The 18,174-nt window shown below is 43.3% G+C and overlaps 1 protein-coding gene across 1 annotated transcript in view; it reads right to left on the bottom strand.

Moving 5' to 3' along the window:
• Positions 1–13,288, bottom strand: part of AKAP12 (A-kinase anchoring protein 12) — a 112,981-nt gene extending 99,693 nt beyond the window's left edge. The window contains exons 1-2 of the mRNA XM_061428331.1: positions 13,273–13,288; positions 12,613–12,954 (exon numbers count right to left, since the gene is read on the bottom strand). Of these exons, the coding sequence (XP_061284315.1) occupies positions 12,613–12,774 (162 nt within the window). The 5' untranslated portion in view covers positions 12,775–12,954; positions 13,273–13,288. The remainder of the gene's footprint in view (positions 1–12,612; positions 12,955–13,272) is intronic.
• Positions 13,289–18,174: the final 4,886 nt, after the last annotated feature.

Below are 18,174 nucleotides of genomic sequence, written 5' to 3'. Positions count from 1 at the left end.
GTCCCCTTTAGGAGAGGCATAATTAATAATAACATATTAAAAGTTTCTGCAAAAGTCCTGTAGTTAAAAAATGAAATCTTTTTGATGTGGACCGTTTTAAAGTCTTTACTGAATTTGTTACAATATTGCTTCCTTCTGTTTTATTTTTTGTTTTAAGGGTCACATGGCATGTGGGATCTTGGTTCCCAAATCAAAGATCAAACCCTGATGCCCTCTGCATTGGAACGTGAAGTCTTAACCACCGGACCACCAGGGAAGTCCTCCAAAAAGAAATCTTTAAGCCAACTTCTCCTACACTATTTTTCACTCAGTATTTCTTCCAAGATGGTGAGGTTCTCTCTTGCCCCCTTACTTTATTACTTTTATTATATTAAAATTATTTAATTATTTCCTTGCCTCCTCCTAAGCATCTCCATTCGTCAGCAGTTCACCATAAATCCCATTTCCTCTGTCTTAGTTTGATTACTATGAAAAATTACCATAACCTGAGTGGCCAAGATGATAAACATTTCTTTCTCAGAGTTCTGGAAGCTGGAAGTCCAAGATTAAGGTGCAGGCTGATTTCGCTCTCGTAGGAGTTCTCTACCTGCTTTGTAGAGGGTACCACTTGAGGGTGGGGAGGGGATGTAAGCGCTCTGGGGTCTCTTCTTATAAGGGCACTAATTCCTTAATGAGGGTGTCACCCTCATGACCTAATTACCTCCTGAAGACTCCGTCTCCTAATACTATCACACTGGGGATTAGAGTTTCACCATATGAGCTTCAGGGACACACTCAGTCCATAGCTTCCTCTGTGCCACCTTTCTTGGTACCCCGGGATGTGCTTTCTCTTGCCTTTGAACCCTGTCTTATTAGTGCCTCTTCATCTGGCACTCAGCAACAATTCACAGCAAGAAATGGTTTCCACAAATTTAAGTCCACAAGAGACTATGGGCATTATGGCCACACATAGGGGATCAGCGGGTCCCCACTGTCCTTAATCCTGGTTGCAAAGACAGACCCCCAGCTCACTTAAAAGGTACTCCAATTTTCCGAAATATACTTACACATCATCTGCCTATTTACTCTTTTTTTTTTTCATCTGGCTGTATGGAATTTATTTGTTTCTTAAAACACTTTTAAAATATGCAAAATAAATATTTGCTTATTTATTTTGCATCTTTAAAACATTTAAATGCAAAATATTTTTTGCATTATTTATTTTGCATTTTCAAAACATTTTTACTCCAGGATTGTGCAATTAAAAAAAACCACTTATCACTCCTGTGATTTTCTGGTCGCTCGTATATAGCCCTGTGAGAGTCGCTCAGTCATGTCTGACTCTTTGCGACACCATGACTGTAGCTCACCAGGCTCCTCTGTCCATGAGAGTCTCCAGGCAAGAATACTGGAGTGGATAGTTGTTCCCTTCTCCAAGGGATCTTCCCAACCCAGGGATCGAATCCAGGTCTCCCACATTGCAGGTGGATTCTTTACTGTCTGGGCCCATCTATAGCCCTAGCTCTTTATTTTTGCTGTTGGGAGAGCACATACATGTGGGGAATCTGTTACTTTTAGTCCAGCCCTCCCAGAGACTAACAAGTTAATTTAGACACCTAATTTGCCTAAGACTAAAGAACCCCGAGTAAGAAATTAGCAGGGATCCAATGATCACAGGGACTGCTTGAGAAACTTTCTCTGACAAATGTAATGCTTTAAACCATGACCTACTTCCCTGAATACTTCAGCATTCTTTGAATTCCTCTCTGTCCTGGAGGACTGTTTATCAGGCACAGTTCCAGAAGTGACTTGAAACCTCTGTCACTGTTGCAATTCTAGATAACATTGAGGGTGCTCTTAGCTCCATTTAGGACAAAAACCTTTTGAGCATTTTGAAAGACCTTAGTGTGTCTTTAATAGCAAAAATTAATAACAAAAGAACAATCAATCTGCATTTTAATCAAAGCAAAACAAATTTCCTATATTATAAGCAAAACAGACAGATCTAACACTGCCATCAAACTGAATTTAAAGGAAACAAACTCCTGAAGGTTAAAAAAAAACAATCAGTTATAAAACCAAATTAATTTGAGTTTTGGCCTCATGACTGCCAAGTATTTTTTATTTAAAATTTCATATACTAGCTTTTGTCAGGATCGGAGGGAAAAAAAACCTTGATAATCAGGACTGATTTAGTAAAGTTTACTGGTAACATTTTCCACTGCTTTTCAGTAACTGACTTCATATAAAACAGAGCAGAACAAGAACAAAAATTTCCATTCAGATATTTAGATTAACACTACAGGAGTCATTAACTCATGTCTAAATATTGGTTAGACGTGCCTCTGAAATAATTAAGAAAAATTCATCACCAAAAAACTGTCTAATCCTTATCAATTTCTTGTAGATTGCAATCCTTTCTCCATCCCCTCATTTCCACCCCAGTTGGTATAGCAGTATATAGTCATTGCAAATCTAACCACATCTAAGGCTGAACTTTGCATAGCATTCAGGGTTACAGGTGTGGAATAAGACTGCTTTACATACATACCCAAGTGAAGGATAATTTCAAACAAATGTTCCTTAAGAAGCATTATACAAGCAGTTTGTTACCATAGTGAAAAAGTAGCACCCAGAACTGAAAATGTAAAAAAATAAAGAAAGGCTAAGCTCCATAACATACACCAACATTGTTTTATGTTTTGTTATTGCTCTGTGCGTCACAGCAATATGTATTTCAAAGAGCAAGTAAAACTATCAAGGATGTAATGAAACATGTCTTCAATAAGGATGGTCAATATCAGGAGTAAGGACAGAAAATTGATCACGAGGCAGACAAAACCCAGAGCCTTATGTAATGGCTTGATTCAATAAGAAATCATACGCTCAGACATGAAGAAAAATAGCAAACCATAAATCGTCCTCCGAATGACACACCAGAGGGCATATGCTGGAGGTGGAAAAAATTGCGAAGAAGAAATGTCTTCTTTGAAAGTGAAGATAAACATTCCCCAAGCCACCTAGATTCTTTGCCTACAAATGGAAGAGATGCTAGTCCACCATCAGCCTCTTTCATTTTAGGTGGACTCAGATGCGTGGATAAACTAGTCACTGTCGCCTGATGAAGCAGTGACCCAATGGCTATTCGACCCAATGCCGTCTGTTTTATCTAGTGTTCTCTTTGATTATCATTCATTGGTTCCACCTTCTCCCCAGCTACCACTCTCATCTCCTCTGGTGCCATCAGCTCTTACCCTGTGATATTAACCTTCCCTAGGAGCTCCCCACTCCGCCAATCTGGATTGCTCACAGAGCCTGTGATCTGGGCTAACGCAGGTCACTACTCAGAGACGCACTATTGATCTCACAGATGCTCTCTGTCGTTTTCCTAGACTCTGATGCAAACTTCTTCCTTATGTTAAAAAAAAGGGGGGGCTATAACTGTCAAGTGACGTTCTCTCTTCTAAAGATACACCTGGTATAAGTCGTTGTTTGGCAAGGTTGGCTACAGAAATAAACAACTGAAAACGACATCAGGAGGGGAACATCCTTGTCTACTGGAGAAAATGAAGCACTCCATATTCCAAGCCTTGAAGTCTCAGCTGTTTTTGGCTGCCCCTGTGCTGAGCCTACACTCTGTACCCATCCCATCGCTCAGGTTAATATCTGCCCCTTACACTCCTAGGGGTGTCCTCTCTGCTGAGTGTGAAAGGGTCTGCCTCATGGCTTTCTTTTTATCAGAAGCCTCCACTTGGACGGCGCTCTGCAGCCTGTGCAGCTCTTACCATGCTGCTGCTGCTGCTGCTAAGTCACTTCAGTTGTGTCTGACCCTGTGCGACCCCATTGACGGCAGCCCACCAGGCTCCCCCTTCCCTGGGATTCTCCAGGCAAGAACACTGGAGTGGGTTGCCATTTCTTTCTCCAATGCATGAAAGTGAAAAGTCAAAGTGAAGTCGCTCAGTTGTGTCTGACTCTTTGCGACCCCATGGACCGCAGCCTACCAGGCTCCTCCGTCCATGGGATTTTCCAGGCAAGAGTACTGGAGTGGGGTGCCATTGCCTTCTCCGAGCTCTTACCATAATTGCCTGCAATTCTTCCCATTATCCTCTTACAAACATTCAGCTCCTTCATATGCCCTGTGCTTTCCAGCCTCCTGACTAATATGGCCTTTATCTGCTTGTGACACTTGGCGAAATCGTCTTTTCTTTGCACATCGGCTATCCAGACAATTCACTGAACAGACACGTACCAACTAAGGGCAGTTCTTCTGTTGCCTGCCCAACTTATTTGAATCTTTGTTATTGAATCTTTCCTCTAAAGCTGGAGCCCCCAACCTCCAGGCCCGGGACCGGTTATCTGCTGTCGCATCAGTGATGGCGTTAGGTTAGAAATAAAGCGCACACTAAATGTAACGTACTCAAGTCACCCCAAACCATCCCCATCCCCCACCCCCGGTCGGTGGAAAAACTGTCTTCACGAAACCAGTCCCTGGTGCCAAAAAGGTTGGGGACCCCTTACCTCACCTAGATCATGAGGTGCTCAAGGATAACGCTGTGCTATTTACCTCCTGAAGCATCTAGAACCAGGGCCTTTCATAGCATAAGTGGTTAGGAAATACTTGAGTGATTATTTTCAATGAATAATATTATTATATACCAAGAAAATAAATTCACTTCTGAAGACAACACAGGCTCCCCACTTTTTAGTATGTATCTATTTATTCTCTGGTGGCTCACACAATAAAGAATCTGCCTGCAATGCGGGAGACCTGGGTTCGATCCCTGGGTTGGGAAAATCCCCTTGAGAAGGGAACGACAACCCACTCCAGTATTCTTTCCTGGGAAATCCCATGGACAGAGGAGCCTGGAAAGCTACATACCATGAGGTCACAAAGAGTTAGACACAACTGAACAAACTAACACTTCCTTTTCACTAAACTTACCATAGCCATGAGACCAGGGCACGCCCTAACAGTGCCTGAGATGTAAAATATACAAATATTTCAAACCATGGATCTGCCATTAGAATCGATTAGATTTTTAGCTACTCTCTTAATGCTTTTAACAACGTGTACAAATAAACAGAGTAGGAAACATTTTAAAGTAAAAGAAAATCAATAAACATATATGTGAATAAGGAAACTTGAGACTATTTAATCAATGGTACTGGAGAACAGTGTCCTGTATGGAAAATGAATTTAGACCTCTTTCTCTAGACAGAAAATGATAATCCCTTTTAATGGAGCGAAGAGACGAATACATGAAAGGGAGCACTTTGACTCTTTTTTAAGCACCAAGCTCTTGGATTTCTCTCTTCTTTGTATCCCCAGTTCCAGGAATACAGGAGCCAGCAGAGAAATGTTAATGAAATCAAGACAGAACGGCAACTATGTGGTGAGGAAAGCCAGACAGCCCTCTTCTGGGCTCATCCTCAATGACTTGGTTAGGTGTTAAGATCTCTTCACCCGACATTCAGCCCAGCCAAAGGCCATAAATGAAGCCAACAGCTACTGCCTACCAACTCAAGTGACGTTTTCAACATGATAAATGAGGGACGACAGTTAAGAGGCATGGGGCGAGGGGGGGAACAAAAAAGTTAACGTTGACAAGTAGATCCTGGCTCAGAGAAAAGAAAAGAACATTGGATTCCATACCTATTTACCTTGAAGAGTACATTCCATTAAGAACAATACTATTAATATTAGCAGCATGTATAGTCTCAAGACAGCAGAATAAAGGAGTAAAACTATGTCGGGGAGAGGTTTCCCTTTATTTTCTCCCCCTTGCTCTTCTGGAAGCCTCTCTGCCACCCACATGAGTGCCAACATCACTCAGTGGGTGCTGCCGCCACCTCTCCATTGCCTCCCTCAGCTCCGACACCCCGTAATCCACTTCCAGACAACAGTGACCACACCAGACAAATCAGGACCCCGGATGACCATCAAGGCTACAAAATCTCAGATGCTGGAATGGCCTGGGATTCTGACAGAATCATCTAGAAGGGGGCCGGGTGGGGTCTTTAAAAAGCTCCCCAGGTGAGTCAACTACACAACCAGGTTTGGGAACCACAGAAAATGTAATCTCTCCAGATGCCCACAATTTGCACGCCTGCATATAACAAACAGCAGATGGGCCACTAATTTATAGTAATCTCCCCTTCCTAAAATTTGGCTTCTCTCATTTACACAACATCATGAAGAAACTGCAGGGAAGACAAAACCCTTTGAACTTGAATAAATACTTGCATTAAGAGAAGCCTAAGTGTCCGGGAAAGACGCTGTAGTTTCCAGTGCTTTGAACACCTACGTTTTTCTGGGAAAACATATTTATTCCAGTTAACAGAGCCAGGCTGTCATTTGTTATGAGAACTGAGAACGGCGCCCAGGGGAGGGGACTACTGTTTTCCCAGGAAGTGAATTTCTACTGCCCACAATTCCTGATTCCAACATTTCATGGATCAGATGTATGAAGAAATTTCTGGCAACTGGATGATTTTAGATTGTTCCCAGAGGAGAAATTTTTAAATTGATAGCTAAAGAAGTAGGTCATTGCAAAGTCGATCCAAGCAAATAAAATTAAAGCCAGTTTACTAATTTGGGAAGGAAAGGGAACAATACCTCAGCCTTGTTTTTATTCTAAGCTTGTTATTTCCCAATTCTGATTAATTTCTGGGAGGGGAAAGTCTTTTAAAATTAACTATGTTCCCAGGTGGCTCAGTGGTAAAGAATCCGCCTGCCAATGCAGGAGATGCAGGTTCAATCCCCGGGTCACGAAGATCCCCTGGAGAAGGAAATCGCAATCCACTCTAGTATTCCGGCCTGGAAAATCCTATGGATGGAGGAGCCTTCTGGGCCACAGTTCTTGGGGCCACAGAGTCAGACACGACTAAGTAACTGAGAACTCAACAGGTAAACAAACTATAGCCTATGATGTTCTGAAAGTCAGTCGAGTTCCTGATGAAGTGCTGAACAGAAGAAACGCATACAATCAGTACACCTGACAGGGTACTCAACTTCATAACTAAAAGTGCCCTGAGGGAATCCAAGGTGCCAACTGAGGTACAGATTGGCAAAGACTAGAAAATCTGCTATCCACTGAGGCATGGGAAAGTGAGTGTCGATCTCCACAGAGCAGGAATGCAAAGTGGCTGAATCTCTTTGGCAAGTAAATTTAGCAAGGATTATCAAAATTTAAAATGCATAGAAATCCTATGATCCAGCAACCCTACTTTCAGAATCTCTCCGAGAGATACATTTGCACACGTACAAAGATGTCTGAACTAGGATATTCCGTGTACCAATTTAGTATAACAAGACTAGGAAAGTCTAAATATACACACAGGGGATTGGTTAAATCATTGTGGTACTTCAATCCATACATAAATGAGAAATTCATGTAGCCAATAAGACCGAAGGGAGATCTTTATATTTTGATGAAAAGACAGCCAAACCCTAAAGTTGCAGAATTTATGTGTTGGGATCTCATTTGTTAAAAGGAAAACACCGGGCTATTCTTATTCATACACTTGCACAGGCATAAAGGTTTTAGAAGAATATGCAAGAAACAACCAACATTGATTTCAAACTGTTGTTAACAGTGAGTACTTCAGGGGTGGGAGGAATAGGATACGTTCCCTTTTTATCATCCTCTACAAATTATAAGTTCTCAACCATTAACATTTTTAGAAAAACAAACATTAAATGAATCTTGTCTGCAATGACTTTAAATAAAAATCATTTTAGGGACTTCCCTGGTGAACCAGTAGCTAAGACTTTGGCTCCCAACGCAGAGGTTACCGGCTCAATCCCTGATAAGGGAACTAGATCCCATAAGCCGAAACTAACAAGAGTTTGCACGAGGCAGCTAGAAAAAAAAGATCCTCTGTTCTGAAATGAAGACGTTAAGATTCCAAGTGCCGCAACTAAGATACAGGGCAGCCAAATAAATAAATAAATCATTTTAATAAGAGTAAGCAAGTGCTTTTGATCATCTTTTAATAAAGCCTTATGATTCAAGAATGATGCTGTCAGGCCTGCAGTCAGATTTAAATAAATAAACTTAATTATTCATAATAAGACATATACATGTATATATAACTGAAATTATTACAGATTAATATCTTCACTTTAATCCTTTTATTAGATGTACTAACAGGTAGGATCACAGGTATAAACCCCTACTCTTACATTCTTTAATAAGGTACTAACTTGCAGGAATCAACCAAAATCTAAACAGACAAGACAAATAATTATAATTATAGATTTTAAAATAGTTTATTGAAAATAAGCTTTCATATTCACAAGATATAATGCATCTCCCTCCCAAACCCAGCTTTTTTCACATTTTTCTTTAAATTATTTAAAAATGAAACTTCTCCTAAATTATAATTTTTTAGGGTATGAGAGAACTAAGAATTAGCTTCAAGGATATTTAGTTTTATAGTTTTCTTGCACTAAAAGTACCGAAGTATTTTTCTCACATCACTAACTGCTGTAAGTTCTAATTTCTCACTTCTTGAATGACTATAACATAAAGAATTATATTTAGCTGATTTTCCTTTCGTTGGTATTCTGTAACACTGACATTTGTTAAAATGATAAAGAAAATGAAATCATTTCTTAATGCCTTTTAAAACAGAATATTTTCTTTCCATTTTATTAATTATCTTATAAGATACCAAACTGGAATCATCCTTTTAATGTAGTCTAAAGTGATCCTGGCACAGAGATTAGTGGGCACACACTGAATTCAGAGAGGATGCACATTTGGAGGCTGTCCTTCGCCCAGGGAAGTATTTCAAGTGGAAATCTCTGCTGATCTGACACATCTAAGAGCCTAAAAGCCTATAATGGATTCAAAGGAAGGCAATGCACCCCCCACTGGCTCTCAGACCATCTTCACACCCACAACTCCAATCTCCAGACTGTGTTCTAATCAGCAAGTAGCACCTCTTATAATCTGAGGGAAATTCATATACAGGCAGCCACACCCAGAAAACATCACTCTGTTAACATATAATTCTTTTGAAATCTTAAATTCTGGCCCTTTCCACGTAAAACCAATGACATAATCACATGACAGCCATCTCTAGTCCCATCTTTAGTAAACACGGGGCAAGTGGGAAACAGCACGTACCCTAGGCTGGGACGGGAATTAGGAAATGCAGCTGGCCGACTCAATTGTCTGTTTAATGCACAAAAGGTGGAGACATCCTTAACTCATCAGGACAATAGACTCTTCTATTTGCATGCATCTATTTGAGTCACAGCTCTCGCAGCCAAATGGAACCACAGCTTGAAGCACTGACAAGGGTCTCAGTCTCCCCACCCGCCAGGGACGCAGGCCTTACTCTGTTGAACTGAGAACTGTTTTATTTCCAGCTCTAAGTTACTAAACAGAAAAGACAGAAGGGTTAATTTAGAGGATTGTGATTGTCCAGATTTAGCCTGGAGCTTGGCTCCAGAGATCAAGATGTGTCAGAGAAAAGGAAGTTCGTCACTGGCCACCACCACCCGATGCCGCTACCAGAATGAAAGCAGGCAACTGAGGAATAACATTTGGCTTTGTTTACCACCTGTGTTCAGGTGGTCTAATCTTCTGTACCCTGCAAACTCGCAAAATTTAACCTGGAAAATAACCGATCAAGCCATTTTGCCTCACAATTAACATATAAAGATTGTAAAAGATTGATCGGAAGATAAGACTCCTTCTATTTCCATTAAAATACATCACAGATAAAATCAGGATTTGTCTCAGCGCATCTAAATGTCAGGCTTGTGTAATCAAGTTTAACCGGGGGGGGGGGGGGGGGGGGGGGGGCGGAAATCTGCTAATAGCCTTTAATTAATGATCAGCATTCTGCTAGGGGGAGGGGGATGTATTAGTCTAAACCTCCCCAGATGACAGACTCAATCAAAAAAGCTCAAGATGTAATTCATCACTAATTCAATGTATGAAGTGGTCTCATTTGAGCCACTTGCATTTATCATGCATTTGTCTACTTGAGATTAAAGGCAATTTGAAATGCAATGGTAAACAAGCCATTCTAAAGAAAAAGAAAACTGAGTTCCCAAATCTTAGTTTTCTGCTAGATATTCACCTGGTCTGAGAATAACCAGAACTGACGTTGACTGAGTCACTATCTGATAAGTGAGACAGATCATGATGATAAAGTCAAAGAAAAAGTAGACGGTTGTTTATCTGTTATACCCCAATACAAAATTAAAAGTTTTAAAAAGAAAGCAGATGGACCAACGTATTCCTCAACTTGACCGTCTCCAATCAAAATCAAGGTGCCAGGATCATCCTACATGCCAGCCACACACTCCATACATGGAGCAATACCTGTTATGAGCAAACCCAGGTATGGTTCCTGCCTTTGTAGAGCATTCACAGCAGCCAGAAGAACACTTAACTCATCAAGTCACTAAACTCACAAACATGGAAACTGCTGGCAAGAAGGGTCCATGGTGCTATGGGAATCCAGAATGGCAGATGCAATTACTCAGAGGTCTGAAATTAGGGTTGAACAGGGTGAAGAAAGGAGACAAAAGCTACATGCTGAATCATTCTTAATTAGAGAGTCCTTTTGAAAAGACTTAGGTCTTCAAAACTTGAGTAATAAATTTTGCTAGTCGCAATGAAAAACTACACGTTTTCTAACATGTACATGTAAGTGTATTGATTTGTCTACAAATTGATAACTGGGCAGTCTGCCAGAAAGTTCAATGATACTCAGGATGTCATTTAAGTAATTTTTTAAAGGAGGTCATCTCACTGTTTCAAGATGGTTGTGACTAGGAAAGAGGAAGAAGGATGATGTTATGGAAGGAAGATAAAGAGAACAGAAAGGAAGCAATATTTTAAATGAATACACAGAAGTTTATTGGGAAGAGAATAAGTACCATATCTTAGTGTGAACTGTTACTAAGACCTGAAGGGCTGGTAAAAGCCAAAGAAAAAAATGTTCCCCAACTGCAAGCTTTTAGCAATTATGTCTTAAAATTATCTTTATTACTGGACTCTAAATACTGGTTATGCAGCCATTTTGACAGTAGTTGACATCAAAAAGTGAGATACAGTAAATACTGAAGCATAACTGAGGCACTTCCCTGGTGGTCCAGTGAAGTCTGGACACTGAGCTCCCAATTGGGGGTGGGGCAGGGGGTGCCCTGGGTTGGATCCCTGGTTAGGGAACTAGATCCCACATGCTGCACTTAAGACGTGGTGCAGCTAAATATGTGTGTGTATATACACACACACACACACACACATAACTGAGACCTCAAAAGGGTAATAGATTTCTTAAGCATGTCTTAGAGAATCTAGGCATTCCAGGCATAGTAGCCACTGGTAAGCATTTATAGCTCTAGGGACCATGGGTTTTACAAGGAGATATGTTAATGACTAGAGGTAATCTAGACTACCACAGCTAAAAGGTCAAGGCGATGAGGTCATAATTCTGTGATTTTTACCTAGATTTCCGGGTTTTTTTTCCCTTACACTTATACTTCCTGAGACAACTCTTAAAGGTCCTCAAGTACTCTGTATATTCTCAAATTTAACACGTTTCTCTCTCTTTTAAGTATGGTTACCCACATCTTCCCATAAAACTATCACAAAATGGGTGGGGTGAAGCCTGGCCAATGAACATACATGCTGGAAAACAGATCTAAAAAACAACGATCTGGACAAGTCACAATCTGGGCGGCTGCAATTGCCAAGAATAAATATTGCAGCCTCGAAGACCTAAGACTATAAAATGTAAAATGTCTAGGACGTTCAGCACTGCTTCCATAGACCGGGATAGACAGGGACTACTCCCTTACGCCTTCGACTGCATCCTTTGAGAACTTTAACTACTCCTCCAGTATTTGTTTATCCCACTGAGTCCAGCGAACTGAGCGAAAAGGAGGACGCCGCGGTGTTTGCGAACCCTGTCATTCCTTTTGGAAATGCCGCGTCGGCTCAGGTTTTCTTTGGCGGCGAGTGAGCTACACCCCAGGCTTTCTCTGCATCGGGAAGGCGGTGTCGTCTGCTTCAGCCGCCTGCCGCAGGAGGACTGGGTACCAAACCCGGTCGCTCCAGACACAGCCGGCAGCAAAGACAGTGCGCTGCGGGGAACCCACGGGTGGCGGAGTCGCCAGGCTGCAACACGCGTCACGGCCCAACAGCTGACTTTCCGCATAGGGAGACGGGGTGGGGGGCTCGACACGTTTGGCCGGGGGTCAGGGCTCCGCAGACACCCCCGCACCCCCACCCCCACCACAGGCAGCTCGCCGGTGTTGGGTTGGGTCCCTCCACCGGAAGAGCGTGGAGAAAGGCTCAGTTAGCGGCGGGCAGCGGGCGAATTTTATTACTGCGGATGGCGCAGTCGCCTCCCCTGGAGACCCACGACAAAGATGCGAGCCCCCCTCGCCGCGCTCGCGGATCCTTTGGTCCCGCCCCGGCGCTAAAACCCTGAAAAGCCTAGAAAGAGGGATTCAGGCTCCCGAGTTTGCAGATGGGCTGGACCGGCCAGGAAGTTACTGCAGGCGGAGATCGAGGGGACCTCCCCCTCCCCCTCCCCCCAAAGACCCCCGCCGTTCCGCCCCACCCTCCTCTCCTCCAGACAGGTGGCCCGGAGCGCCCCTACCTTGGTGGCGGGGTCCGCAGGGGCGATGGCCGGGTCTCCCGGCGTGCCGGGCGCCGCCTCCGCCGCAGAGCCGCCGCCGCTGGGCTCCGGCTCGGCGGGCGTCGCGCTCCCCGCCTCCGGCTGCTCCGGGCTCCGCTGCTCGGTGGAGCTCCCGGCGCCCATGGCTCGTCTGCGGTTCTCCGGTGGCTAGCCGCTTGGTGAACGCCTTCCCCAAATCGCAGGGACGCGGAGAAGAGCCAGAAGCCGTGCACTCGCGAAGTCCCAAGAGCGCCTCAGTCTCCCGCCGTGCTCCTCCAAACCCGCCCAGACAGCGAATGAAGGAGACGCGCTCGCGGCAAACTCCTTAAAAAAAAAAAAAAAAAAGCCACCTCTTTGCCTCCTCCTCCTCCCCCTTGTTTTTCCCTCGCTTCATCACATGAGCGCAGCCCCAGACACGCCTTGCAGCAGCATCTCCCCCCAGGCTGCTAGGACCCGACGAGAAGCCGGAGCCCTGGCGAGCCGCCCACCTCGACCCCCAAGGCGCCTCCCATTCCTATCAAGACTGCAGCTAGGAGTCCACCCAGGGGTGCCTCCCCAAAAGTGAGGGGAGAACGAGAAAAGGGAGCCCCCCAGGGGAGACCGGAGTCGCTGGGCGGGGGTGGTTATTAAATGATGGATGACCTGAGGCAAGGCTACTGCTGCAGCCCACTCTCAACCGGCCCAGATGCGAACCTAGATCCCCGTTTTCCTTCCTTCGGACTGCTTGCCTCTGAACATGCGTTCCTGCCTCCTCGCCGGGAGCCGGAGAAAGGCAAGCGCTCCTGGGCTCCGCCGGAGTCTGACCATATTAGGGCACCTCACGTGTCAGGAGCAGGGAACCAAGAGGTTAATGCAATCAGACCACGGATGAGGTGGGCCAGGCGGCCCCACGCTCTCCTATCACCCAGAACAAGTGATATCAGGCGATGCCATCGGCAACACCGCTCCCCTCCTTCCCCGGGGAAACTGGGGAAGTGAGACTGTTACTGGAAATGTGCCTGTCCTTAAGAGCATGATGCTGGAGTCCAGGCCACCTCTCGCTTGCGCACGGCTGAAACAGGATCACACGGATCTGTTCATTTGCCGTCAGTGTTTCTCCATAGATACAGTCTTTCAATAATAACAACATCAGGGCCTTGCATTCTGTCCCTTCCTACTCCTGAAAAGAAGGCTTGTTGTATGAATATAGCAGGCAGTCGGTATATATTTGAACTAAATGAAAATGTTAACGGAATCATCCGGGAGGTAAGCATGAAGGCAGTGGGGCTGGAAAAAAAAAATTAGCCCAGTTTTAACCCGCAACTAAGCGCCTCGGTTTTCACAGAATCTCATTATAAATGAAGAAACTTGTGGAATATTGCCCCAATACTAGATACATACCCAGATTTGGGACTCAGTGGCAGGAGAATTGATGTAAACAGCAGTTGGGCACCAGGATATCTGTGCCTAATTAATTACATGTAGTAAAACGGCCGGGGAGCCATAGGTTAGTTATCCAACATACAATTTTTCTGAATTTATCATTTTATCTGAAAGGAGTACATAGCTGCCACTTTCTCTGGAATCTGTCATTTAAGAAGCAGTCTATTTCCAAAATGGTTGGTTTTCCAAATTTTTAAGCATGCCACCCATTTTGACTTAAATTTTGAATTATTGAGGAAACATTTGAGTACTTTGTACCAGACATTGGGAGTGCACTTTGTGTGTGCAATCACATTTCATCCTTAGAGCAGTACTACAGTAGAGATCCTATTGTTCTCAGGTTACCAACATGGTGAGAGAAAATAGGCCCAGAAAGGTTAAATCAGGCCCTCAAAGATCCACAGCTGGTAGTCGGAAGAGCAGATTCCTTCTTTTGGAATCACTCCCCAACAGGTTACTCCCCTTCTGTGGGAAGCTTCAAAACATGCTCTCTCTTCTTCTCAGGGATGTGGGTGAAAAGTGCATTTAGACCTCACCTAGCATGTTAAGAAGGAAAAATGCTGTTAAAACCTATTTGAGAGTGATTAATGTCAGCACAAAGCTAGTGGAGGTGATGGAATTCCAGTTGAGCTATTTCAAATCCTGAAAGATGACACTGTGAAAGTGCTGCACTCAATATGCCAGCAAATTTGGAAAACTCAGTAGTGGCCTCAGGACTGGAAAAGGTCAGTTTTCATTCCAATCCCAAAGAAAGGCAATGCCAAAGAATGCTCAGACTACCGCACAATTGCACTCATCTCACACGCTAGTAAAGTAATGCTCAAAGTTCTCCAAGCCAGGCTTCAGCAATATGTGAACCGTGAACTTCCAGATGTTCAAGCTGGTTCTAGAAAAGGCAGAGGAACCAGAGACCAAATTGTCAACATCCGCTGGATCATGGAAAAAGCAAGAGAGTTCCAGAAAAACATCTATTTCTGCTTTGTTGACTATGCCAAAGCCTTTGACTGTGTGGATCACAGTAAACTGTGGAAAATTCTGAAAGAGATGGGAATACCAGACCACCTGGCCGGCCTCTTGAGAAACCTAAATGCAGGTCAGGAAGCAACAGTTAGAACTGGACATGGAACAACAGACTTTCCAAATAGGAAAAGGAGTACGTCAAGGCTGTTTATTGTCACCCTGCTTATTTAACTTCTATGCAGAGTACATCATGAGAAACGCTGGGCTGGAAGAAGCACAAGCTGGAATCAAGATTGCTGGGAGAAATCTCAATAACCTCAGATATGCAGATGATACCACCCTTATGGCAGAAAGTGAAGAGGAACTAAAAAACCTCTTGATGAAAATGAAAGAGGAGAGTGAAAAAGTTGGCTTAAAGCTCAACATTCAGAAAATGAAGATCATGGCATCTGGTCCATCACTTCATGGGAAATAGATGGGGAAACAGTGGAAACAGTGTGAGACTTTATTTTTCGGGGCTCCAAAATCACTGCAGATGGTGATTGCAGCCATGAAATTAAAAGATGCTTGCTCCTTGGAAGGAAAGTTATGACCAACCTAGATAGCATATTCAAAAGCAGAGACATTACTTTGCCAACAAAAGTCCGTCTAGTCAATGCTTTGGTTTTTCCAGTGGTCATGTATGGATGTGAGAGTTGGACTGTGAAGAAAGCTGAACGCCGAAGAATTGATGTTTTTGAACTGTGGTGTTGGAGAAGACTCTTGAGAGTCCCTTGGACTGCAAGGAGATCCAACCAGTCCATTCTGAAGGAGATCAGTCCTGGGATTTCTTTGGAAGGAATGATGCTAAAGCTGAAACTCCAGTACTTTGGCCACCTCATGGGAAGAGTTGACTCATTGGAAAAGACTCTGATGCTGGGAGGGATTGGGGGCAGGAGGAGAAGGGGACTACAGAGGATGAGATGGCCGGATGGCATCACCGACTTGATGGACGTGAGTCTGAGTGAGCTCCGGGAGTTGGTGATGGACAGGGAGGCCTGGCGTGCTGTGATTCATGGGGTCACAAAGAGTCGGACACGACTGTGCAACTGAACTGAACTGAACTGAACTGAATGTCAGCACATATGAAAATGTATCATTAGGTAGTAAAAATACTATAAAAACTTTCCATTCTGTGAGATTATATTTATTCAGTTCCTAGGAAAATCTTGAAGCTTTTCACATCTCACTTAGTCTTTGAATTTTCAGAAGAGATTGCAAGGTCAAAGATTTCAAGCCAGCAAGTACAACCCACAAGCAAAGTAAGACACTGCCAATGTCTGATTAGGCTAGCAATTGTTTGCTTTGTGTTTATTTTTCAGGCTGTGAAGTGCTTAGATTCTTAGTTTTTAAATGCAAAATCTTACTTTAAGAAATGTGCATGTTCTAGTACTTCCTGTTCTGCCTGAAACAGCACCATGATAAGGAGGTATTAAGAATAATGGACTCCTTTGTAGATTCACACAAACACACATTAAGTTGTTGTTCAGTTGCTCAGTCGTGTCCAGCTCCTTGTGACCCCATGGGCTGCAGCACGCCAGGCTTCCCTGTCCTTCACCATCTCCCAGAGCTTGCTCAAACTCATGTCTATTAAGTCGGTGAGGCCATCCAACCATCTCATCCTCTGTTGTCCCCTTCTCCTCTTGCCCTCAGTCTTTCCCAGCCAGGATCTTTTCCAGTGAGTCAGCCCTTCACATCAGATGGTCAAAGTGTTAGAGCTTCAGACAAACACACACATTAAGTTCCTTTGGTTTTAAGACTGACCAAAGAATCCTTTCCATTTTACTCACAGACTGGGGAATTACTCTTTGTATTTTTTAGGTGCTTCATTAATTTTATTTTTTGATTTATTCATCAATTTTGAAAAATGTTATTGAAATGTAATAAAATTTTTATTTACAAGTTGACTGACAATGTTGTGTTAGTTTTAGGTGTACAGCAAAGTAATTCATTGATTCTTTTCCATTGTAGGTTATTATAAGAAACTGAATTTAGTTCCCTGTGCTATATAGTAGGTCCTAGTTGGCTATCTATTTTGTACATAGTGGTGTACATTTGCTCTTTGCTATTTTCGTAAAGAAGAGTGGTTTTGTTATGTATTATCCCCAGCAATGGGATGTCCCAACCTATTGCACATGTATTCAAATCTTATTCACTCCTTCACTCTTTCAACACGTATTTAGCGAGTGCCCGTTATATGCCTAGCACAGCATTACTGTGCTTCTCACTCAAGGCTCCAAGTCAAGCCACCAACGTTTTCTTTTCCAGAGTTCTGGAGACGCCTTCAGAATTGCTGGAGAAGGCAATGGCAACCCACTCCGTACTCTTGCCTGGCAAATCCCTCGGGCGGAGGAGCCTGGTAGGCTGCGGTCCACGGGGTCGTGGCATCGGTGGCAGCCATGGAGAGGCAGGCCGCTGGTCTCTAGTTTGCACTTCTCAGTCCATGGCTGTCAGTTAACCTCTATATCTCGTTTCCTCACCAGCAACCCTGTCTCCTCCAAACAGCAGGACGCAGGTGTCCCTGCACATCTCCTCCCATGGGGGCAGTTGGTGGTAGTCATTTCCCTGAGAGAGTTAATAAAAACAGTTTGAGATTTCTCAAAAACAAGTACACGTTGCTGTTACAGCAGGCTGAACTTGTATGCCTGTCTCATGCTTACTTCTCCAGAAAGACAGGTCACGCAAGATTTGCCAATAAAAGTTAGAGTCATAGCCGGGCATCTTGTGCACACACCAAAACAATAGTTCACAAGTGTTAACTTTGACTATAGCCCCTTGAAAGCACAATAATTACTAGAGTGTTTAAAACGGAATTTAAAACCAACACTCTAACCCACAGATCATTTTCTCCATACAAAACCTTCAGACAATTTCACATAACACTAGCACCTCTTCTCCCCTGAAACTACCACTTATAACTTATTTTCCTTAAATAAAGTCTATTTTTTCAGAAGCAATTACTTACATCAAGATTCCTAAGTCATCTAAGAGCCCAACTCCTACTCTCCTGCATTTGCTGATTATTAAATAGAAAACTAGAAAAGTTAATAATTATATTCAATTAATGAGTAGCTAATAAACCAACACTCATGTAGAAACTACAGACAAAGTTCAACATACAGA

Source organism: Bos javanicus, chromosome 9 (assembly GCF_032452875.1).
Source record: "Bos javanicus breed banteng chromosome 9, ARS-OSU_banteng_1.0, whole genome shotgun sequence".
In the NCBI taxonomy this organism is placed as follows: domain Eukaryota; kingdom Metazoa; phylum Chordata; class Mammalia; order Artiodactyla; family Bovidae; genus Bos; species Bos javanicus.
The sequence above is the reverse complement of the archived record's forward strand: the minus strand, read 5'-3'. Positions and strand labels throughout refer to the sequence as shown.